The sequence below is a fragment of the Lacerta agilis genome, chromosome 10, assembly GCF_009819535.1.
Source record: "Lacerta agilis isolate rLacAgi1 chromosome 10, rLacAgi1.pri, whole genome shotgun sequence".
NCBI lineage: Eukaryota > Metazoa > Chordata > Lepidosauria > Squamata > Lacertidae > Lacerta > Lacerta agilis.
The window spans coordinates 1,871,889-1,895,757 of record NC_046321.1 but is presented as its reverse complement, the minus strand read 5'-3'; the positions used below and the strand labels follow the sequence as shown (position 1 = coordinate 1,895,757).

Genomic DNA, 23,869 nt, shown 5'->3' with positions numbered 1-23,869 from the left:
GTGCAAAGGAATCGGGACGGGTGCTAAATAATGAGGTCGACTGGAGGAGCCCCGATTCCTGCGCCGTGTGAAGTGGCTGGAAATATTTCTAAAGGACAGCATTGTTCCATAGAAGGACCGGCATGGCTGCCTGCAAAGGAAATGCTCCTCTCAAAAGGCGTTTAGCATCCTTTGATGGTCTCAGTTAACTCGAAGAAAGAGGCTTGGGCTAAAAGCTGCTTCGCAAAGAAGAAAGGGGTCCAGGAAGACGAGAGGCGAGGGAGGCAGGCGAGGCTGCCTTTGGAAAGGGAACATCTTGCCCCATTGAGCAGAAGAAAGAGCGCAAACACTTTATGGGGAGGAAAGGAGAAGCAGAATTCCGCAAAACAAATAGCAAGTGCCTCGGAAGCAGGAAGCCGTCCAGAGAGGCAACGGGGAGGGTGCAAGCTAAATAAGGCAGAGGAGCCCAGCAAATGATCTGAGATGGTCACAATGGCACAATATGTTAAAGAGATTAGCATAACCGAAGGGCTGCAGAAACTCTACATTTCGGTGAAGAACCATCTGCAACAGCTACCCATCAGCCCACAAGCTAAAACTGAGTGGATCCAGAGGGCATTTGGGAGTGCTTGCCGAATTTTTGAACTTAAACCAGGGATGGCGAACCTGAGGGAGGGGAGCCCCTCCAGAAGCTGCTGAACTGCAGCTTCCGTCATTTTGACCACTGGCCAGCCTGGCTGGAGCTGGCCGGAGTTGGGGTCCAACAACGTTTCCTGTTCTTGACTAAAATATTTCCTGTTCTTGACTAAAATGTTAAATTCCTGTGCAGTCGCTGTAAAGGTAAAGGGACCCCTGACCATTAGGTCCAGTCGTGTCCGACTCTGGGGTTGCGGTGCTCATCTCGCTTTTCTGGCCGAGGGAGCCGGCGTACAGCTTCCGGGTCATGTGGTCAGCATGACTAAGCCACCTCTGGCGAACCAGAGCAGCGCACTGAAACGCCATTTACCTTCCCGCCGGAGCTGTACCTATTTATCTACTTGCACTTTAAAATGCTTTTGAACTGCTAGGTGGGCAGGAGCTGGGACCGAGCAACGGGAGCTCACCCCATCACTGCGGGGATTCGAACCGCCAACCTTCTGATCGGCAAGCCCTAGGCTCTGTGGTTTAACCCACAGTGCCACCTGTGTCCCATGCAGTCACTGAGTTAGCAGCAAAAGCTATCGATCTTCTACCAAAAGCATTGTCTATGACCCCCCCAAGATGCTAGTCCTCATTGGTCACTTCCAGTTTGGCCCCCGTAAGTTTACATGAAAAATTGGATTATTACTTTTTGCCTCGGTGCATTCGGCTGTTAACAAAAAGGTTTGAGCCCAGGAATGACTATGGGCAGGATTCCTGCATTGCAGAGACATTGAGCCTCAGTGTCCCTTCCAACTCTAGGATTTTCTGATTCTAATGCCTGTTTCTCCCATTTGGAGAGATCCTGATGGATCTTTGGTATCCCTTTTTCGTTTTAATCCTTCTCAATCACTTGAGTGCCCGATGCGTCTATCTGATGAAATGTTTGTTTTGTTCATAATTTTTCACTGCTTTTAAACACTTTGAGAACTGTCCAGCGAAGGGAGGATGCCTTTGTGACTGACATGAGGGCTGGCCAATCAGTGATATGCACTACCGGCTCCAAGTAGAGGCAAGGCAGCTTTGTGATTGACAGAAAGGGCAGCCAATTGGTGCTGTGCAGATTTAGACCAGGCAAAACAAAAACAAAAAAACAAAAAAAAAACACCCCTAAAGCCTGAGACCTTTTGACAAGCCCCAGTTCCAAAGACTGTCTTGCCTGGGTGCTCAGCCGACTTCCACTAGGATGGCAGGCAGAGACCCTGATGCCCTGGAACTCTCCTGGTTCCCACTCCATGAAGAACTTGGAACTCTGGTTGCTGTTCCTACCCAAAAACTTTTAAGGCTCAGATCGGTGTGGCACACAGGCAAAATGCCGGTTGGGGGGCAAAGCAGGGGTTGCACACGGTTAATCAAGCAATGGCAGGGGCGAATTTTAGCAATCTTTCATAATGCGGTGCGCTGTGCAAGTCCAATGTGCCAGTGTGGTGTAGTGGTTAAGAGCGGTAGACTCGTAATCTGGGGAACCGGGTTCGTGTCTCCACTCCTCCACATGCAGCTGCTGGGTGACCTTGGGCTAGTCACACTTCTCTGAAGTCTCTCAGCCCCACTCACCTCACAGAGTGTTTGTTGTGAGGGAGGAAGGGAAAGGAGAATGTTAGCCGCTTTGAGACTCCTTCGGGTAGTGAAAAGCGGGATATCAAATCCAAACTCTTCTTCTTCTTCAATATTTGGTGCCCCCAAATGGATCTTCTGAAATATGAGTTGTCTCAATTTTGCACCCCGCCCCCCTCGGCTTGGCGTCCCGTGAGGCAGAACGACCCATACCACCCTAAATTTGGCTCTGGCAATGGTGTTGGTCCGACAACACCCTCCAACCTGTCCCAGCAGCCCCCCTCTGGGCTCGCGGCCCCCGGTCTGGCTTCCAGCTTGGACCAAATACTGCTATTCTTGAATTGCATAGCAGTTTCATTGTTCGATTGCATGCCATGATTTTATTTTATTTTAGAAAACTGCTTTGCATCATTTTGCAGCTGGTTTTGCAAGCTGCTGGTTCTGATTTCTGAAGGGCTGCGGGGTTTTTGGAATGAAGAGTGATGGGCAAGAAGGCCGCACTTTTGACGAAGCAGCCGTGAGTCATCGGCAGGTTCAACCTCGGAAGTGATGCGTGTCTGGAGAGAGACTGGCTGTGCTGAAAGGTGAGAATCAGCCCCCATAAAGGAAAACGTCAGATCCCTGCCAGTTAGAAAAACCGGAGAGCTCATGAATTTTAGTCTTATGAGAGCAGGAGAAAACCTTTTCTCCATCCACTTTCTCAATGCTATGCATGATTTATAAACTTCTACCAGGTAGCCCATCTAGCAGAACTCTGATCCTAAACCTCTGGTGCCTTGTGGGGTATCTTCAGCAGAACAAAAGGGTCAGGAGGAAACCCTAGGTAACAAGGTAAAGGTAAAGGACGCCTGGACGGTTGAGTCCAGTCAAAGGCAACTATGGGGTTGCAGCGCTCATCTCGCTTTCAGGCTGAGGGAGCCGGCGTTTGTCCACAGACAGCTTTCTGGGCCATGTGGTCAGCAGGACTAAACCTCTTCTGGCGCAACGGAACACCATAGAATCATAGTTGGACGAGACCCCAAGGGCCATCCAGTCCAACCCCCTGCCAAGCAGGAAACACCATCAAAGCATTCCTGACAGATGGCTGTCAAGCCTCTGCTTAAAGACCTCCAAAGAAGGAGACTCCACCACACTCCTTGGCAGCAAATTCCACTGTCCAACAGCTCTCACTGTCAGGAGTTCTTCCTAATGTTTAGGTGGAATCTTCTTTCTTGTAGTTTGAATCCATTGCTCCATCCACAACTAAACAACTAAACAACAACTTCAGGTTTGCATGTAACATGAAGCCAAACTCTGGCTTAGGTAAAAGGTAAAGGGACCCCTGACCGTTAGGTCCATTCGTGTCCGACTCTGGGGTTGCGGCGCTCATCTCGCTTTACTGGCTCAGGGGGCCGGCCTACAGCTTCTGGGTCATGTGGCCAGCATGACTAAGCCGCTTTCTGGCGAACCAGAGCAGCGCACGGAAACGCCGTTTACCTTCCTGCCGGAGCAGTACCTATTTATCTACTTGCACTTTGACGTGCTTTCGAACTGCTAGGTTGGCAGGAGCTGGGACTGAGCAACGGGAGCTCACCCCGTCATGGGGATTCGAACCGCCAACCTTCTGATCAGCAAGCCCTTGGTTCTGTGGTTTAACCCACAGCGCCACCCGCGTCCTGTGCATGCACACGAAAGCTCATACCAATAACAAACTTAGTTGGTCTCTAAGGTGCTACTGGAAGGAATTTTTTTTTTTAATTTTGTTTGGACCACTTCCTTCCTGTCTCTCACATCCAAATTCCTTGGCCATGAGGTTTATGTATTGCAGTTTTCCTGCCAGTGGTGTCTGGTACCCACTGGGACTGGGAAGGGACATGGCTAAGGAGACCAGCTACAAATGGAGGCATCCAATCATCTGATCCTCCCCCCTGCTGGATTCTTCAAGGGGCAACCCTGAGACGGAGGAGGAGGAAGCTGGGAGGCAGGACCGCCAACCCCTGGATGCGATGGAGCCCCTCCAAATTGCTTTCCAAAATGTACAGATTGATTTTGTAATGGTATACAAAAGATGAACAGGTTAAATCAGTAATGATACACTGGGCGAGAGATTTGGGGTATAATATACAGCTTTCCCAAGCTGGAATTAAGATTGCCGGAAGAAATATCAACAACCTCAAATATGCTGATGACACAACCTTGATGGCAGAAAGTGAGGAGGAATTGAAGAACCTTTTAATGAGGGTGAAAGAGGAGAGCGCAAAATATGGTCTGAAGCTCAACATCAAAAAAACTAAGATCATGGCCACTGGTCCCATCACCTCCTGGCAAATAGAAGGGGAAGAAATGGAGGCAGTGAGAGATTTCACTTTCTTGGGTTCCATGATCACTGCAAATGGTGACAGCAGTCACGAAATTAGAAGACGGCTGCTTCTTGGGAGAAAAGCAATGACAAACCTAGACAGCATCTTAAAAAGCAAAGACATCACCTTGCCGACAAAGGTCCGTATAGTTAAAGCTATGGTTTTCCCAGTAGTAATGTACGGAAGTGAGAGCTGGACCATAAAGAAGGCTGATCACCGAAGAATTGATGCTTTTGAATTATGGTGCTGGAGGAGACTCTTGAAAGTCCCATGGACTGCAAGAGGATCAAACATATCCATCCTTAAAGAAATCAGCCCTGAGTGCTCACTGGAAGGACAGATCCTGAAGTTGAGGCTCCAATACTTTGGCCACCTCATGAGAAGAGAAGACTCCCTGGAAAAGACCCTGATGTTGGGAAAGATGGAGGGCACAAGGAGAAGGGGACGACAGAGGACGAGATGGTCACGAAGAGTCGGACACGACTGAACAACAAATACAGCTTTCATCATGGGAAAAATTATGGCGAGAGGATTTGAAATTCACGGCATGGTGTACGTTGAAAGAAAATTATATGAAAATGATGTACCGTTGGTATTAACACCCAGTAAGTTAGCAAAAATGAACAAGACACTTACAAATATCTGTTGGAAATGTAAAGAAAAGGAAGGCATCTTCTATCATATGTGGTGGATGTGCAAGGTAATAAAAGCATTCTGGGAAATGATATATAATGATTGGGGGGGGGTGTTTAAAATAACTTACAAAAAACCCAGAAGCTTTCTTATTAGGAATTTTGGGTGCTGAAATCCGAAGGGAATAGAAAAGATTGTTTATGTATGCGGCGATGGCTGTGCGGATGTTATTGGCCCAGAGATAGAAAAAAGACGAAGTCCCTACCAGAGAAGAATGGCAGATCAAATTGTTGGACTATGCCGAAATGGCAAAAATGACCGGAAAAATCAGAAACCAGGGAGACCAAAAATTTAGTAAGGAATGGGGTGAAATTATAATTGACCTGGGAAACCACTGTAAACAGTTAAAATTGTTAGCGGGATTGCAATAACACTTGCAATGTAACAAAAACTTTGGATACAATGGGGATATTTTTTAAAATGTGGATTATTATAAAAGACGCAGTAGAAAAGATTTAACAACGGGACCCACGGGGGGGGGAGTATCGAGATTCGTGGAAATCTTGTACTTATGGAAGGTGTTGTGGTATGACCATAAATTTTAACATGTATAATGAAATAAACAAATTTGGAGTGGGGGGGGGATGGAGCCACTCCACAATGAGGAACGGTCGCAGGGTTTGGGGCTCTTCAGTTAGGGAAATGGCGAGGAAGAGGCAATATGATAGAAGTTCATAAAATTATGCACGACAGAGATGAAGTTTTTCTTCCTCTCTCGTAAGACCAGAGCTTATGGCACCCAGCACAGCTGACTGTTGGAAGATTCAGGGTGGATAGAATAACAGAGTCATAGAATGGTAGAGTTGGAAGGGACCCCCAGGGGTCACCTAGTCCCACCCCCTGCAATGCAGGAATCTCAAGTAGATCATCCATGACAGGTGGCCACCCAAGGAGAATCCAACACCTCTTGTGGAAGTTCGTTCCAGTGTGAAACAGCCGTTCCCCTCAGAAAGTTCTTCCTGAAGTTTAGTTGCAAACTCCTTTCTTGTAACTTGAAGCCATCGGTTCGGGTCCCGCCCTCCCGAGTAGGAGAAAACAGGTTTGCTCCAGCCTCACAGAGCGCATACTTAACCTGTGGAACTCCTTCCCACAGGAGGCAGAGATGACCACTGATCTAGGTGGCTTCGAAAGGGGATCAGACAAATTCATGGAGGAGGAGCTATCCAAGGCTGCCACACATAATGGCCACGCTCCGCCTCCACATTCGAAGGTGCTCTTGCGAGACACCTGCTGGCCCCTCTGAGAACAGAATGCTGGACTAGATGGGCTTTTGGCCTGATCCAGCCAGGTCTTTGGTTTTTAAGTAGAGCCCCGTGGAAAGGCCATAGCAACAGTCTGGAGCCCCCAAAGGATCTCAGGGCTTATCTACGTACACTTCCCCTTGCGCCCTGCTTTCCCCTGGGGAAAACCCGCTCTCTGGTCCATGATCACTGCAGATGGTGACAGCAGTCACGAAATTAGAAGACGCCTGCTTCTTGGGAGAAAAGCAATGACAAACCTAGACAGCATCTTAAAAAGCAAAGACATCACCTTGCCGACAAAGGTCCGTATAGTTAAAGCTATGGTTTTCCCAGTAGTAATGTACGGAAGTGAGAGCTGGACCATCAAGAAGGCTGATCGCCGAAGAATAGATGCTTTTGAATTATGGTGCTGGAGGAGACTCTTGAGAGTCCCATGGACTGCAAGAAGATCAAACCTATCCATCCTTAAAGAAATCAGCCCTGAGTGCTCACTAGAAGGACAGATCCTGAAGTTGAGGCTCCAGTACTTTGGCCACCTCATAAGAAGGGAAGACTCCCTGGAAAAGACCCTGATGTTGGGAAAGATGGAGGGCACAAGGAGAAGGGGACGACAGAGGATGAGATGGTTGGACAGTGTTCTCGAAGCTACTAACATGAGTTTGGCCAAACTGCGAGAGGCAGTGAAGGATAGGCGTGCCTGGCGTGCTCTGGTCCATGGGGTCACGAAGAGTCGGACACGACTGAAGGCTGAACAACAACAACAACAGTGCTTGATAGGAGCAAATAGCAATTCAGGTTTTCTCCGAATTGATGTTTGCTCCGATTTAGCAAAAAAATCCATGCCTAGAAAGTGTGGGTCAAGCATAAAAATGCTTGGGCCTGTGCTTTCTAGGAACGGAAGAAGCGGAAGCGTGGGCGAGCCCTCCATTGCTCTCTCCTGCCCAGGAAGCATCATCACCTCCCAAGCGCAGAGGTTTAACTGCTTCCACCTGGGACAACGAGGGAGAGCGAGAATGGAAATGCGGATTGTCAGGATACCATCAGTCTCTGGGGCTTCAAGAGGCAAAAGCCCCCCCTTGGGGAAGTGGGGAGGGGGGTCGTGTCTGCTGCCTTCGGCTTGGCAATGCTGCCTTGGAACGGAAAGAGCCATCGTAGCTTGGCATGCGGAAGGTCCCAGGTTCAGCCCCTGCCGGCAGCGTCTCCTGGTAGGAGGAGACCCTGGAGAACTGGTCTCCTCCATGCTCAGAGAGTCACAGCTGAAGGGAGACGAGAGGGAGATGGAGGAGGATGGAGTGTGGACCCTAGAGACTCCACAGAGGAAGAAGGGTATGGAGGCTTTAGAGCTAGAATCATAGAATCATAGAGTTGGAAGAGACCACAAGGGCCATCCAGTCCAACCCCCTGCCAAGCAGGAAACACCATCCAAGCATTCCTGACGGATGGCTGTCAAGCCTCCGCTTAAAGACCTCCAAAGAAGGAGACTCCACCACACTCCTTGGCAGAAAATTCCACTGTCGGACAGCTCTTACTGTCAGGAAGCTCTTCCTAATGTTTAGATGGAATCTTCTTTCTTGTAGTTTGAATCTATTGCCCCGTGTCCGCTTCTCTGGAGCAGCAGAAAACAACCTTTCTCCCTCCTCTATATGACATCCTTTGATATATTTGAACATGGCTATCATATCACCCCTTAACCCTCTCTTCTCCAGGCTAAATATACCCAGCTCCCTAAGCCGTTCCTCATAAGGCATCGTTTCCAGGCCTTTGACCATTTTGGTTGCCCTCCTCTGGAGGAACCAAGACAAAAAGCTTCAGCTCTCAAGGAAAAAGCACCTTGGCAGGACTCACAATGTCCAGCTAGGCCTGGAATTGGGCAGCCTTCGTTCATCACAGGTACCTACCCTCTTCACAACCCACATTGTGCTTAAAACACCCCAGATAATCATACTGCAGTTCTTGCGATGACCCTGCAAGGTAGGCCACTGTCATCATCCCATCGCTGCACACAGGAGGCTCTGAGAAAGGGAGAGAGTGGGGGGCTGGTCTAAAGCCACCCACTGCTAAAAAAGCGAGATTCGAACTGGGGTGGGGGTGGGGGTGGGCGACCTCTTAGTCGCAATGCTACTCTGGCTGCTGGCTTCTCAGTTTCCCCCGATGGAACTGGGTTCTTGGGAGGAGAGAACATTTATGGAGAAGTCCAGATCGAGGGAGGCCATAGAACCGCTCTTCTGCCTTGGTCAGGCCACACCTGGGGTCCGATGTCTGGTTCTGGGCACCATAGTTTTAGAAGGATATTGACAAGCTGGAAGGTGGGCAGAGGAGGGGAACCAAGACGATTAAGGGGTTGGAAAGCAAGTCTTGTGAGGAACGGTGGAGGAAGTTGGGCACGTTTGGCCTGGAGAAGAGAAGGCTGAGAGGTGATACAATGGGCACCGTCAAATTATCACAAGGTCTCTTCCATGGAAGATGGAGCAAGCTTGTTTTCTGCTGCTAAAAAGGGCAGGACACAAACCAAGGGATTCAAAGGAAGAACTTTTTGACGGTAAGATTGGTCGACAGTGGAACAGACTCCCTCAGGAAGTAGCGGTGTCTCCTTTCTTGGAGGTTTTTCAGCAGAGCTTGGGTGGCCATTTGTCAGGGATTCTTTAGCAGGAATTCCTAAACTGCAAAGGGTTGGACCAGATGACCCTTGGGACCCCTTCCAACTCCAAGAAGAAGAGGAAGAAGAAGAAGAAGAAGAAGAAGAAGAAGAAGAAGAAGAAGAAGAAGAAGAAGAAGAAGAAGAAGAGGAGGAGGAGGAGGAGGAGGAGGAGGAGGAGGAGGAGGAGTTTGGATTTGATATCCCACTTTTCACTACCCGAAGGAGTCTCCAAGCGGCTAACATTCTCCTTTCCCTTCCTCCCCCACAACAAACACCCTGTGAGGTGAGTGGGGCTGAGAGACTTCAGAGAAGTGTGACTAGCCCAAGGTCACCCAGCAGCTGCATGAGGAGGAGGGGAGACGCGAACCTGGTTCACCAGATTACAAGTCTACCGCTCTTAACCACTACACCACACTGGCTCTCTCAAGATCCAAGACCCTAGGTGACCTCCATCTCCCAAGAACTTTTGGGATACCATTGTAGGCTAGTAAAGCTACCCCTGACCATTAGGTCCAGTCGCGGACGACTCTGGGGTTGCGCGCTCATCTCGCTCTATAGGCCGAGGGAGCCGGCGTTTGTCCGTAGACAGCTTCCAGGTCACGTGGCCAGCACGACTAAGCCGCTTCTGGCGAACCAGAGCAGCGCACGGAAACGCCGTTTACCTTCCCGCCGGAGCGGTACCTATTTATCTACTTGCACTTTGACGTGCTTTCGAACTGCTAGGTGGGCAGGAGCAGGGACCGAGCAACGGGAGCTCACCCCATCGCGGGGATTCAAACCGCCGACCTTCCGATCAGTCAGCCCTAGACTCTGTGGATTAGACCACAGCGCCACCCGCGTCCCTTGCTCCGAGTCAAGGCCCGCCATAAATATGCAAAGCACAGATACATACATTTGCTTTCTTTTGAATAATTTATTGTATTTTCGTGATTCAGCTTTCCAAAGAAAGATGTGTTTGGGGGCACGGTTGAGCCAAATGAATGAGTGGAGGTCAAAAGATTATCTCGGGGCTACTGAGGGCCTCTTCCTTGAAGGCAACGAACCACAGCAAGAGGCAGATGCACAGCGATGGGAATCCCCCCCCCCAAACTGAGACATGGAGGTATAGAAACAGCTTTGCTCCCCTCTATCAGAGATGCCGTCCCTAGAAGAGATGGTTGGCTCCACCACTCATGTTTGGCTCCTGACGATTTGAAAACGCAAGCAAAGAGAAACTGTATCCGTCCTCTTGTTGTTCAAAAACGCCGGCGCCCATTCCCTCGCTTTTGTTCAAGGTGTGTGTGGGGGGTGGCTTTCCTCTTTGGGGGGGAGAGGCTCCTGCGAGCCTCCGGACCCCGAGACTACGATTACTCCACCCTGGCAAAGGGGGGCTACTTGTTTGCTTACTGACCCTTTGCCAAGACACTCTCTGCAGGATCAGCAGGGCTGGGAAAGCCCGCCTGGCATTTCTGGAAAGCAAAGCTCAGGATCCCAAGGACACAGAGATGCTACATCAATATGCAACCCCCCCCTGCTTCCCTTTGCCCTCCTGCCCACCCCATAGGGCGAAGCCCACCCCCCAGCGGCTCATGTTTCCTTGCACGTCTTGACAGGACCATCTTCCCAACATCACCTGGGCGGTTGGGTGTCTCCCTTCACTGGGAGCAAGGTGGTTGTGGTCTCCCCCAGGACACCAAAGCTGTTGAGATGCCATCCAGGCATGATGGGAATTTTGCACACTGGGACCTCGCACTGGTTCGCCATCAGAAAACGGGGCCCCGCAGCACCCCGCAACCTGCGGCAGAGGCCGGGGAAGGGGGTCGTCGCTTGGGCTGGGATCTCCAGCGGGGCTAGCCCCAAGGCTCAGGGAGACATCTCCTGCAAGAGCTGGAGGCTCTCTCGCCACACCTGGAGGCCGGAAAGCAACTCCTGGCTCCAGGCAGCTGCTCCTTCCTTCCCCGCTGAACCGCCTGGGAGCCAGTGTGGTGCAGCGGTTAAAGAGTTCCGGACTAGGACCTGAGAGACCAGGGTTCAAATCTCACGCTCGGCCATCATGAAGCTCACACCAGGTGGCCTTGGGTCAGTCATTGCCTTCTCTCGGGCAGGCCTACCTCGCAGGGTTGTTGTGAGGATAAAACGGGGAGAGGGAGAACCACGTGCGCTGCCTTGAGCTCTTTGGAGCAACGGAAGCAAATGGAATAAATGAATAAATGTATGTATTTTCGCCAAAGGGGGTGGGCTTCTCACATGTTACAAAGGGAGACTGCAAATGAGTGCAATGGGGGGTGAGGGGGGTTAAGGCAGAATCGCTAACACAGCTTTGGAAAGAATCTCCCTCTACACGAAGGACTGGGAAATAGCAGAGAAGAAGCTGCAAACTCTGGTGGGGGGGGGTCCTCCTCTTTTTTCCTGTCAACCATAAACCCACCCAGGGGGTGTCCTGATTCCTTTGCATCTGGAGTGGAGTGAATCGCATGGCAGTCTCCCCAAATCACACACGGACACCCCTCTCCGTCCATCCCTTCAGGAGGTGCGTCCCCACCCCAAAGCCCAGACTTCAGTCTCCCTGGATATGCCCCCCCCAAGAAAACCCCACCCCCACCCCACTCCCAGGAACAAATCCCCCCATACCGTGAGTGCTCTCTCTCTGTGTCTCTCTCTCTCTCCCTCACTCCCATTCCAGACACAAAGCCCTCTCCCGACACCCCCCCCCTGGCAAAGAAGCCACAGCTTGTGGGGGGGGGAGGTGCTTTCCAATTCCTGGCGATGAGCATGTGGGTCACAGCATCCTGCCCCCTCCGAGAGAGGAGCAGGGGAGCCGTCTTCGCGGAGGAGAACTGCACCCAAGGGCGGGGGGAGAGGCACATGGGAGAAAGGGGCATTTCTCAGGGAGAGGCGCTCCCCCCCTTTGCAAGCCCAGGGCTGTGGGGTGCCTGTTTGGGGGAGGAGAGCATCACGGGCATGCAGGAGGAAAGGGCACAACCTGTGCCACACACACACAGGATCCCCTGCGCTCGGGCATCCATCCATCTTTAGGTCTCTCTCACACCCTTTCCCGGAGAAATGCTGCCAATGGATCCCTCCGGCGGGCATGACCCAGTGCCGGGAAGCCCCACCGTCACCTGGGGCCAGCTCCACGCCACTCCCATCATGCAGCCAGCCCTCTCCCTGTCCTTCCGCCCCCACCCCCCAATCCCGCCGGGTCTTACCTTTGGCGCCCCGGAGGACGAAGCCAAAGCCCTCATGCTCCCTCTTCTGCAGGACGGCCGCCTTCTCCTCGATGATGTAGTCACTGGGCAGGAAAGAGCACAAGAAAATGAAGCCGGGGGGAGCCGTCAGCACCATCGCGCCCTGCCGCCGAGGGAGGGGGGGCCTCTTCCCAGCCAGGCGCTCATCGCAGGCAGGAGCCCGTCAGGCGGGGAGGCGGGCAGAGGCTCTCGCCCTCCCGCTCTCCCCGGGCAAAGGAGTCTCCTTCCTTCCCCTCCCTGCTTCGGAGTGGGGGGGGGGACGGGCCCTCCCCCTCCCCACCGCCTGCTCCCCCCACCCCCCTCAGTCACCTGCATGTGGATGCAGAGCGCTTACTGATCCCGTGTGCCAGGGGGGGCTTTCCTTTCGAGGGAGCCGCCTTAGCTGGGGGTGGGGGGTGGGTGGGCAAGAAGCCACCCGTCACCTCGCAAAGAGGCTCTCGCTCTCCCCCCACCCCAGACAGGAGGGGGACCCAAAGGAAGAGGGAGGGAAGGTGCCCGGAGGTTGCATGTTCGTGTGCATCTGGGGTGCAAAGGGGGGGGGGGAGTGTGCCCCGGGAGAGGGCGACTATGGAGTTTCTTTTTGCTGTCACTCTCACCTTCTCCTAAAACTCCCCTCTGTTGCTAAGTAACTGTCTGTCATTAAAATAAAAGGGGGGGAGGGAAGGGGGGGAGGCAGGGCTTTTTCCTCCACTGCCTTGCTTTTAACAAAGCTGAAGCTATTTCTCAATGGAAGAGAGGAGAGAGAATGAGAGAGAGAGAGAGAGAGAGAGCACATCGCCTGCATCTGCCCAGGCAAATCCATCATTTTGGGGAAGGGGGCCAGTATGGTGGTTGGTGGTGGGGAGAGGGGAGAAGAAAGCCCCCCCCCCCCTGCTTGAGACAGAGCCCTGCTTGAAAGGCAAACCCTCCCTTCTCCACGGTGGACCGGTCGAGGAATTTACGGGGCATGGCAGAGAAGGTTGCCACGAATGGCTCTCGCACATGAGGTGTACTGGCAGGTGCCATGCTCTCTCTCTCTCTCTCTCTCTCTCTCTCTCTCTCACACACACACACACACACACATGCACACTGCAGCAGAGACACACGCCCAACACCCACCCACGCTCTTGCACGCACCAGCCCCCCCCCCACGGTCTCTCTGCCTGCCAGGGTTCTCTGGAATCCACGCTCAGGCACACACCCTCGGGTGGAAGCGCCGCGGCCGGGGACCTGGGTGGGTGCTGCTGCCCTCTCCAGGGCTGTGCGAGTGGCGCAGGGGTTGAAAAGGCCACCTGTGAACCAGGTGTGGGAAGGGGGTAGACGGGGGAAGGACGGGGGACCTCCGAGCGGTTTGCAGTCAGCTGGCAAAAAGGGTTCCTGGGGAACAGCGAAGTGGCTTTTGACACCAAAAACTGGGCTGCTGGGACACAGAAAGCTAGCCGGGAATACAAGGGGAAAGAACCCAGATCCCAGTTCCACTCTGGTGCTGAAAATGAATTTCGGGTCTCGGGATGTGCTCAGAGACACTCTCGCCTTTTTATTCTAGCTCTAATGTTTTCAGCGCTTGGTTCCAAATGGCAGATCTTGGAGTTCCAAGAAAAAAGCAAAGTCTGAAGTCTGCCAGTTTCCCTCCGCCCCCAGGGTAAAGTTTGTTCGGTTGGGTTGCGATGAGTCTCTGTGGAAGAAAACCCAGCCTCCATGCTGTGGTCAGGGGGCAAAGGTTTATTCAAAACCCTGTTTATCAAGGTAAGGCAATTTTGCTGGAGAAGACCCCCACCAGCTAGACTCTCTTGGAGCTGGTCATGGCAAGCTGTTCTGTCTACAGACAGAACTTACCAGCTTTTATGCGGATGAGAAAGTTATTGCAACCTGTTAATAAGAGACCACAATAAACTAGCCTCGCAGGAAAAACACAGGAAAACACAAATGCTGGTCAAAAAACCTCAGATATTCCATACTTCCTCCAGTCTTTCTCCCATCTCCCTGCTGGCTCTCTTTTTGCACTCCAAAAGAGCTAAGGTAAAGGTAAAGGCAGGACTGGTGCTAGGGTTTCTTGTGCCCTAGGCAGACCACCTTCTGGTGCCCCCCGCCCCCTGCCCCCCACCAAAGCCTGCTTTAGCGGGAGGTGGGGGGTGGTGGAGAGGCAAGCAGCAGTTTCTCCGCTACAGCAGAGAAGCTGCTGCTAGCCCCCCCCCGTCCTGCCCCCCCCCGCCCAAGCCTGGCCAGCGCCCCCTCCATTTTGGCGCCCTAGGCAATTGCCTAGTTCGCCTTAATGGACGCGCCAGCCCTGGGTAAAGGACCCCTGGATGGTTAAGTCCAGTCAAAGGCGACTATGGGGTTGCGGCGCTCATCTCGCTTTCAGGCCGAGGGAGCCGGCGTTTGTCCACAGACAGCTTTCTGAGTCATTTGGCCAGCAGGGCTAAACCGCTTCTGGTGCAACGGGACACCGTGACGGAAACCAGAGCGCACAGAAATGCCGTTTACCTTCCCGCTGGAGCGGTACCAATTTATCTACTTGCACTTTGACGTGCTTTCAAACTGCTAGGCTGGCAGGAGCTGGGACAGAGCAACGGGAGCTCACCCCGTCGTGGGGATTCGAACCGCCAACCTTCTGATCAGCAACCCCAAAAGGCTCAGTGGTTCAGGCCACAGCACCACCCATGTCCCTTCTAAAAGAGACAGGGCCTTAGGACAGGAACAAACTCAGGCCTATTGCAGCTCAAGGTTTTTGCAGACCCAAGATCCCTCCATTCTCCTTCCACAGTCCTTGGCCAAGCCACCAGTCACCTCCAAGCCTTGCAAGACTCCTATGGGCGACCCATTCATTCCTCATGTTCTCTTCACACCTTTGGCCTTCAGGGCAACCTGATCAGAGGCTGACCAGATGCCCCATAGCAAAACCAGCATGCAGGATTTGTGCACAAGACCCCACTCCCCAACCTGTGGCTTCCAGCATTGCTGCCTCCGACTGGGCTAATAGCCACTGATGGCCCTCTCCTCCTCCAGGAATTTGCTCAATTCTCTTTTAAAGACATTCAGTTTGGTGGCCTTCACTTCCTCCTGTGGGAGGGAGTTCCATAGTTTAACTATGTGTTGCGTAAAGAAAGACTTTTAAAAATCTGTCCTGAATTTTCCAACATTCAGGTTTCCTGGATGATACTATTGGAAAAGCGTAATGCTGGTGTTCGGCAAAACAGGTTCAAAGACTCTCTCTTTGGGCAAATCTTTAAAAATGTAGTATGAACACCAACAACTGGGAAACACTGGCCTGCGGGCGCTCCAGTTGGAGAACAGCCTTGACCAAAGGTGTCATGGGATTTGAAGACACTCGAACTGAGGATGCAAGAGAGAAAAATGCCAAGAGGAAGGCACGCTTGGCAAATCCACAACGTGATCAACTCCTGCCTGGAAACCTATTTCCCCACTGTGGAAGGATGTGTGGATCCAGAATTGGCCTCCACAGTCCCTTACGGATTCACTGTTAAGATCGCGTTCATGGAAGACAATCGGCTACGAGTGATTGCCAAAGAAGAAAACTATTGGGTTCCAATATTATGAGAAAGAGAAGGGGGGGATCTCTCTCCTTTTTCTGTATACTTTTATAAATTTCTATCATAGAATCATAAGAGTTGGAAGAGACCCCAAGGGCCATCCAGTCCAACCCCCTGCCAAGCAGGAAACACCATCAAAGCATTCCTGACAGATGGCTGTCAAGCCTTCGCTTAAAGACCTCAAAAGAAGGAGACTCCACCACACTCCTTGGTAGCAAATTCCACTGTCGGACAGAAGTTTTTCCTAATGTTTAGGTGGAATCTTATTTCTTGTAGTTTGAATCCATTGTCCCGTGTCCGCTTCTCTAGAGCAGCAGAAAACCACCTTTCTCCCTCCTCTATAGGACATCCTTTGATATATTTGAACATGGCTATCACATCACCCCTTCACCTTCTCTTCTCTGGGCTAAACATACCCAGCTCCCTAAGCCGTTCCTCATAAGGCATCGTTTCCAGGCCTTTGACCATTTTGGTTGCCCTCCTCTGGACACGTTCCAGCTTGTCAGTATCCTTCTTGAACTGTGGTGCCCAGAACTGGACACAGTATTCCAGGTGAGGTCTGACCAGAGCGGAATACAGTGGTACTATTACTTCCCTTGATCTCGACGCTATACTCCTATTGATGCAGCCCAGAATTGCATTGGCTTCTTTAGCTGCTGCATCACACTGTTGACTCATGTCAAGTTTGTGGTCTACCAAGACTCCTAGATCCTTTTCACATGTACTGCTCTCAAGCCAGGTGTCACCCATCCTGTATTTGTGCCTCTCTCTTTTTTGCCCAAGTGTAGTACTTTGCATTTCTCCCTGTTAAAATTCATCTTGTTTGCTCTGGCCCAGTTCTCTAATCTGTTAAGGTCATTTTGAAGTGTGATCCTGTCCTCTGGGGCATTAGCCACCCCTCCCAATTTGGTGTCATCTGCAAACTTGATCAGGATGCCCTCAAGCCCATCATCCAAGTCATTGATGAAGATGTTGAATAAGACTTGGTGGGCCCAAGACAGAACCCTGTGGCACCCCACTAGTCACTTCTCTGGGAGTCACCAGGTTGGATGGAGGGTTTGATGCCTGGATCATGCAGATCACCCCACAGCTGCCTTCGAATCCAGCCTCAGTTGACTTGAAGCCGTTTTGGGGGGAAATGCTAGTCTACGCTGACATATCGGTTGCCGTGGAAACCACGCCAGAGCACTTGAAGGATCAGAGAAGCAGAGGGAGAAGAGGAAATTGACAAAGGAGGAGCCTGTGGAGGAAGGAAGAGGCGCTGCTCTCAAGCAGAGGAATGTAGCAAACTCCTTTATTCTAAGCTAGGCTTCATCTAAGACAGACGGACAGCAATGGCTCTCCAGGGTTTCAGACTCAAGGAGTCTCTCCCAGCCCCGACTAGAGATGCTTTTGGGGACTGAACAGATGCCCGACAACTGAGCTATAGCCCTTCCTCAAGGGCAGGGTGGATAAAAACCAATTATTTTTACAAATAAAAATCAGAATTTTCTTTTATTTAAATCAGATTTTTTTAAAAAATTCAAATCAGATTTCTTTGATTTAAATCAGATTTTTTAAAATTTAAATCAGATTTTAAAAATAAAATGCTCTTGGAGGAAAAATCTTTCTAAAGAGAGTTTTCTATTGAAGTTACATTAGAGACCAAAGGCTATTCATCAGGAAATAAGGATTTGTTTTAAGTTTTTCATGTAGGCTAAAACTCAGTCTAAGTTTTTTTTTAAAAAAATTGTTTAACCACATCAGTTAACAAACATGGATACATATGCTGTTACGTTATTGTTTTAGTTAAATTAATTGTTTAAATTGTTATTAAGGAAACGGTTATTTTTTTCTCCTTCCAATAAAGTACTGCAGAAAAGTTGTCCAATTATAAACAGTTAACTTATTAAACCTCACAATCATTTCATAATTATCGGTCTATGTATTTCTAACAGTGTAACCAAATCAGTAATTTTTGATATTATCAGTAAAAACTACTCTGATAATTTGTTATTCAAAAAACGATATCTTCATCTGGTTGTAAATATTAAGGTGATACCAGCAAGAATGAGTCTTTCCGTAAAAAAAAGAAAGAAAAAAAGATTTAAATCAAGTCTTACTGACTAGTGATTTAAGTCGTGATTTAAATCGATTTGATTTAAATCAAATCTACCCTGAGGAGGGGGAAGAATAAGGAGCAAAGGCCGAAGTCGAGAGCAGAGCAGAACATGCAGACCCGATGCCGCTTCACATAATCACAGGATTGTAGGGTTGGGAGGGAACCCAAGGGTCATCCAGCTCAACCCCCTTGAATGCAGGAATCACAGAGCTCTGAACAAGGCTTTTCCAACCTGGCACACTCCAGGTGTTCAGGGGGTACAATGACCACCGGCCCTCGACTGCGTGGTTGGCAAAAGCAGCTGTGAGCAAACGGCTGGCATCTGTGTGTCTCGGGAGACAATGTAGGATGTTGCCTTGGGGTGAATGAAGTCAAAGCATTGGGAGCTTTCAGCGCCTGCTGTGGCTGCAGAGACCAACGGGGGAGAGACATGTTTTGCTGCAGGTGGGGCAGAGGAAGGCATCTGGTTGCGCTGGTGCTGGTGCATAATGCTGTTTCTTCTGATACCCAGCTCTACCTCTCTTTCAAATCGGAACCAGTGAAAGCGGTGAAGGTCCTGTGTGAGTGCCTGGAGGCGGTTGGAGGATGGATGGCGGCTAACGGATTGAGGTTGAATCCTGACAAGACAGAAGGACTGTTTTGGGGGGACAGGGGATGGGCAGGTGTGGAGGACTCCCTGGTCCTGAATGGGTCACTGTGCCTCTGAAGGACCAGGTGCGCAGCCTGGGAGTCATTTTGGACTCACAGCTGTCCATGGAGGCGCAGGTCAATTCTGTGTGCAGGGCAGCTGTCTACCAGCTCCATCTGGTAAGCAGGATGAGACCCTACCTGCTCGCAGACTGTCTCACCAGTGATGCATGCTCTAGTTATCTCCCATTTGGACTACTGCAATGCGCTCTATGTGGGGCTGCCTTTGAAGGTGAACCAGAAACTGCAATTAATCCAGAATGCGGCAGCTACACTGGTGACTGTGGGCGGCCGCCAAGACCACATAACACCGGTTCTGAAAGACCTACATTGGCTCCCAGTACGTTTCTGAGCACAATTCAAAGTGTTGGTGCTGACCTTGAAAGCCCTAAATGGCCTCGGCCCAGTATACCTGAAGGAGCGTCTCCACCCCCATCGTTCAGCCCAGACACTGAGGTCCAGCTCCGAGGTTCCCTCACTGCGAGAAGTGAGGTCACAGGGAACCAGGCACAGGGTCTTCTCAGTGGTGGCGCCCGCCCTGTGGAATGCTCTCCCGTCAGCTGTCAAGGAAATAAATAACTACCTGGCTTTTAGAAGACACCTGAAGGCAGCCCTGTTTAGGGGAGTTTTTTAATGTTTAAAATGTTTTTTAAAAAATAATAAATAAAAAGGAAAGAGCAAGGTCGGGCCAGGGAGGGAGGGGCGTGACCTTTGGAGAACTCCGAGGGCCAGACAGAGGAGCCTGTATTGTGATTTGCTGCTATTTTTATCGATTATAGAGGAGTAATTCTTTATTGCAAGAATGCATTAGAATCCAGTAGTAAACACTAAAATTAAACAGCGGGTATTAGGTAAACAGTTTACACTTATCTATTACAATAAAGAATTACTCATCTATAATCGATAAAAATAGAAGCAAGTTGTTGTGACTTTTAAAATAGGATTTGATTGTTACTATTAATGTTATTAATATTAATAACTGTGTTATTATTTTTGCGTGTGTTGAAAGCCACCCAGACTGGCTGGGGCAATCCAGCCAGATGTGTGGGGTATAACAATCACAACCGCAACCGCAACCGCAACCGCAACAACAATGTCTGCCTGCAGAACCTACCCCTGGCATCAGGTTAGATCACAGTTCGTAAAAGCAGAAAGCACCTTCTGGAAACACCCACAACCTGGCACATCTGATGAGAGGCAAATGCCCAGGCTGAAATGTTAGTATATCGGTTTGTTCAATGAGCTTTTCCTGGAATCCTTAGCTAGCTAGGAAGAGGCTCAGCTGAATGTAGTCTCTGGCAAAGTCCAGTCCCCTCCTCTGCAACCTCAAGGTGCTTTTGGGTTGAGATCTACCATAAGTGGCCTTAAGACCGGGTCACCATGCCTTAATATCATAGGTTGTTCAGTCGTTCAGTCGTGTCCGACTCTTTGTGACCCCATGGACCAGAGCACGCCAGGCAAGCCTATCCTTCACTGCCTCCCGCAGATTGGCCAAACTCATGCCAGTCACTTCGAGAACACTGTCCAACCATCTCATCCTCTGTCGTCCCCTTCTCCTTGTGCCCTTCATCTTTCCCAACATCAGGGTCTTTTCCAGGGAGTCTTCTCTTCTCATGAGGTGGCCAAAGTATTGGAGCCTCAACTTCAGGATCTGTCCTTCCAGTGAGCACTCAGGGCTGATTTCCTTCAGAATGGATAGGTTTGATCTTCTTGCAGTCCATGGGACTCTCAAGAGTCTCCTCCAGCACCAGAATCCAAAAGCATCCATTCTTCGGCGATCAGTCTTCTTTATGGTCCAGCTCTCACTTCCATACATCACTACTGGGAAAACCATAGCTTTAACTATACGGACCTTTGTCGGCAAGGTGATTTCTCTACTTTTTAAGATGCTGTCTAGGTTTGTCATTGCTTTTCTCCCCAAGAAGCAGGCGTCTTCTAATTTCGTGACTGCTGTCACCATCTGCAGTGATCATGGAACCCAAGAAAGTGAAATCTCTCACTGCCTCCATTTCTTCCCCTTCTATTTGCTAGGAGGTGATGGGACCAGTGGCCATGATCTTAGTTTTTTTGATGTTGAGCTTCAGGCCATATTTTGCCACATGATACCTATGATATCATAGGTATCATGTGGCAAAGGGGAAGTTAGACCTGGATGGCTGACTGCAGATCATTCCTAGCCAGCCCGACCAATAGTCAGGGCTGATACAAGTCATGGTCCAAAATACCTGGGGGGTGAATCAGGTGGAGGGGGAGGCTGCTCTGGGGGTTCTGATGAGGAGGGCAGTCCCTGCCCCACCAGAATGCAAGAAACCAGCCAGCCATGGTCTGCCACTATTCCAGTGACACGAGAGTAAGCCTACTGTCTGCTGCCTGGTGGCGAGCACCCGGAGCCTGTTGCTCCCTCCTCTCTCCACCTCTCCTGAGCCCAGCTCCATCCAGATGGCCCCCTGAACAGCCACTCCTTTAATCTCTCCTCCTGGAGAGCTAAGCCTCCTGATTGAGTCAAAACAATCCCTAAATTATCTGCTTATTCCCAGCGCCTTCATTTCCAGGCCTGATCTCAGATCGCTTCCGCCTGTCCATCAGCCAGACTGAGACTTATCAGCTGCAGCAAAGGAACGGAGGGCCTTCCCTCCTTTGTGCACTCCTGGGTTCTTCGGTCTCGATGTTTTCCCCAAACCTTAGGGTGGCCCTCATGCAGAAAGACTTCCAGAACAAAAAAAAATCATACGGGACACTAAGCAGGTTAAGAATTCCCCTGTTGGATCAGGCCAATGGCCCATCTTTTCTGGCACCCTGTTGTCACAGGGGCCAACCAGATGCCCAAAATAGAAAGCCACAAGCAGGATTTGAACACAAGAGCAACACTCCTCTCCTGCGGTTCCCAGCAACTGGTATTTGGGAGCTTCGCTGCCTCCAGCTGCGGAGGTGAAACATGGTTATTCTGAATGGTAGCCATCAATAGGCTTCTCCTTCTTGTATTTATCCAATCCTCTTTTTACACCTCAACAGCAGCGGCTTCAAGACATCACGAAAGGCTGTTTGAAAGTCCTGTTGCAAAAAAAGGGTCCCCACCCTGCTCTTTGAAAGCCCGAAAACCAGAGGTTGAAAGAGCAGTGCAGTAGGACTGTTTGCAAAAGGGCTTTCAAACAGAGGGGAAGAGGGGTGTACGGTGAAGCAGGGCAGGATTTCACCCCTGCCTATCAGCTTTTGAGCACCGCACACATCTGGAGGGCAATGGGTGGAATAGCTGAGAGAGAGAACAGGAGCTGAGCGGCTCTTCTCCAGCACAGACACTCAAAAATCATAGCTGGAAGGGACCGCCAATGGCCATCTAGTCCAACCCCCAATCCTTCTTGTGCGAGGCCCTTCCTGAAATGTGAAGCAGTCATTTTCTTCAAGCGTCTGGAAACTTTCCCCGAACCATGTCCTAATGTTGCTCATCTTCCCACTTCCTGAAAAGGTGAGAGCCTCTGCGGAAAATGCCCTCCAGCATTTTAAACCTAATTTGGGGCTCCTTTGGTTTCCTCACAGCGACTCAGCTGTTTCTTTCTCTGTGTTGCAGGAATTTATGTAAAGGGTTTTTTGGGGGGGGGGGGTTGCCCCTCCAGCAGATATCACATACGCACACCCCGACTACCAAAATCAACACAATCGCTTTGGCAAATGTCCCCATAAAACACTTCATCACAGCTTTTCTTCCTTCTATTCAAATGGCCTCTGCTGCACATTACCAAATGTAACAATTCTCTGATAAATGTATCTACATACTGGCTCACTGGGGGAAATTTAAAAAGTCATATAAAATCGTTCCAGTATGAATTTGCACCATTCAAACTTTGTTCTCACTGCCTCTGCTGCACATTGCCAAGGCAGTGAGAGATTTTACTTTCTTGGGCTCCATGATCACTGCAGATGTTGACAGCAGTCACGAAATTAGAAGACGCCTGCTTCTTGGGAGAAAAGCAATGACAAACCTAGACAGCATCTTAAAAAGCAAAGACATCACCTTGCCGACAAAGGTCCGTATAGTTAAAGCTATGGTTTTCCCAGTAGTGATGGATGGAAGTGAGAGCTGGACCATAAAGAAGACTGATCGCCGAAGAATTGATGCTTTTGAATTATGGTGCTGGAGGAGACTCTTGAGAGTCCCATGGAGTGCAAGAAGATCAAACCTATCCATTCTGAAGGAAATCAGCCCTGAGTGCTCACTGGAAGGGCAGATCCTGAAGTTGAGGCTCCAGTACTTTGGCCACCTCATGAGAAGAGAAGACTCCCTAGAAAAGACCCTGATGTTGGGAAAGATGGAGGGCACAAGGAGAAGGGGACGACAGAGGACAAGATGGTGGGACAGTGTTCTCGAAGCTACCAACATGAGTCTGGCCAAACTGCGGGAGGCAGTGGAAGACAGGAGGGCCTGGCGTGCTCTGCTCCATGGGGTCACGAAGAGGCGGACACGACTAAACAACAACAACAACAACTTTGTTCTGTTCAGGAAAGGAATGGCTTAGGAAATGGGGGGGGGGAGTCTGGGATGTGGGCAGCCATAATCCCTGAAACCTGGGATCAGGTACACAGTAGCCTCTTGCACAAGAGGTAACCACTGGCATCCTGGCAAACGGGTGTCAGGCACGCAGTCATGCCATGGACAATGGCAAACCATCCAGGAAAGGATCACCATATTTTCCGGCATATAAGACGACTGAGCGTATAAGACGACCCCCAACTTTTCCAGTTAAAATATAGAGTTTAAGATATACTCGGCCGCAGATTCTCCACCTGGCGTATAAGATGACCCCCGACTTTTGAGAAGATTTTCCTGGATTAAAAAGTAGTCTTATACGCCAGAATATACAGTAGGTTCTTTGTTGGGAGAAAGAGGTGTGATTAACTTGGCCTGGGAAAACAGGAACTTGTAAATATTTCTTTTGTCTTACTTCAGGGGTGGCCAACTCCCAAGAGACTGTGATCTATTCACAGAGTTAAAAACTGGCAGTGATTTACCCCCTTTTGGGAGGTTCAGGTCAAAGTTGTTGAGCTTTTTTTTTAGGAAGGAGGAAGGCCCATTTTGGGGGGGGGGGTTCGGGTGAAAGTTGTTGAGTTTTTCCAGGGGGGTAGTAAAATGTTGAGCTTTTTTTCTGTATTGTATCTGAAGAAGTGTGAATGCACATGAAAGCTCATACCAAGAACAAACTTAGTTGG

The 23,869-nt window shown here is 50.3% G+C and overlaps 1 protein-coding gene across 1 annotated transcript in view; it reads right to left on the bottom strand.

Annotated features, from left to right (window-relative positions):
* Window positions 1-23,869, bottom strand: part of SHANK3 (SH3 and multiple ankyrin repeat domains 3) — a 350,793-nt gene that overhangs the window by 66,176 nt on the left and 260,748 nt on the right. Inside the window, exon 16 of the mRNA XM_033162485.1 lies at window positions 12,311-12,393. Within this exon, the coding sequence (XP_033018376.1) occupies window positions 12,311-12,393 (83 nt within the window). The remainder of the gene's footprint in view (window positions 1-12,310; window positions 12,394-23,869) is intronic.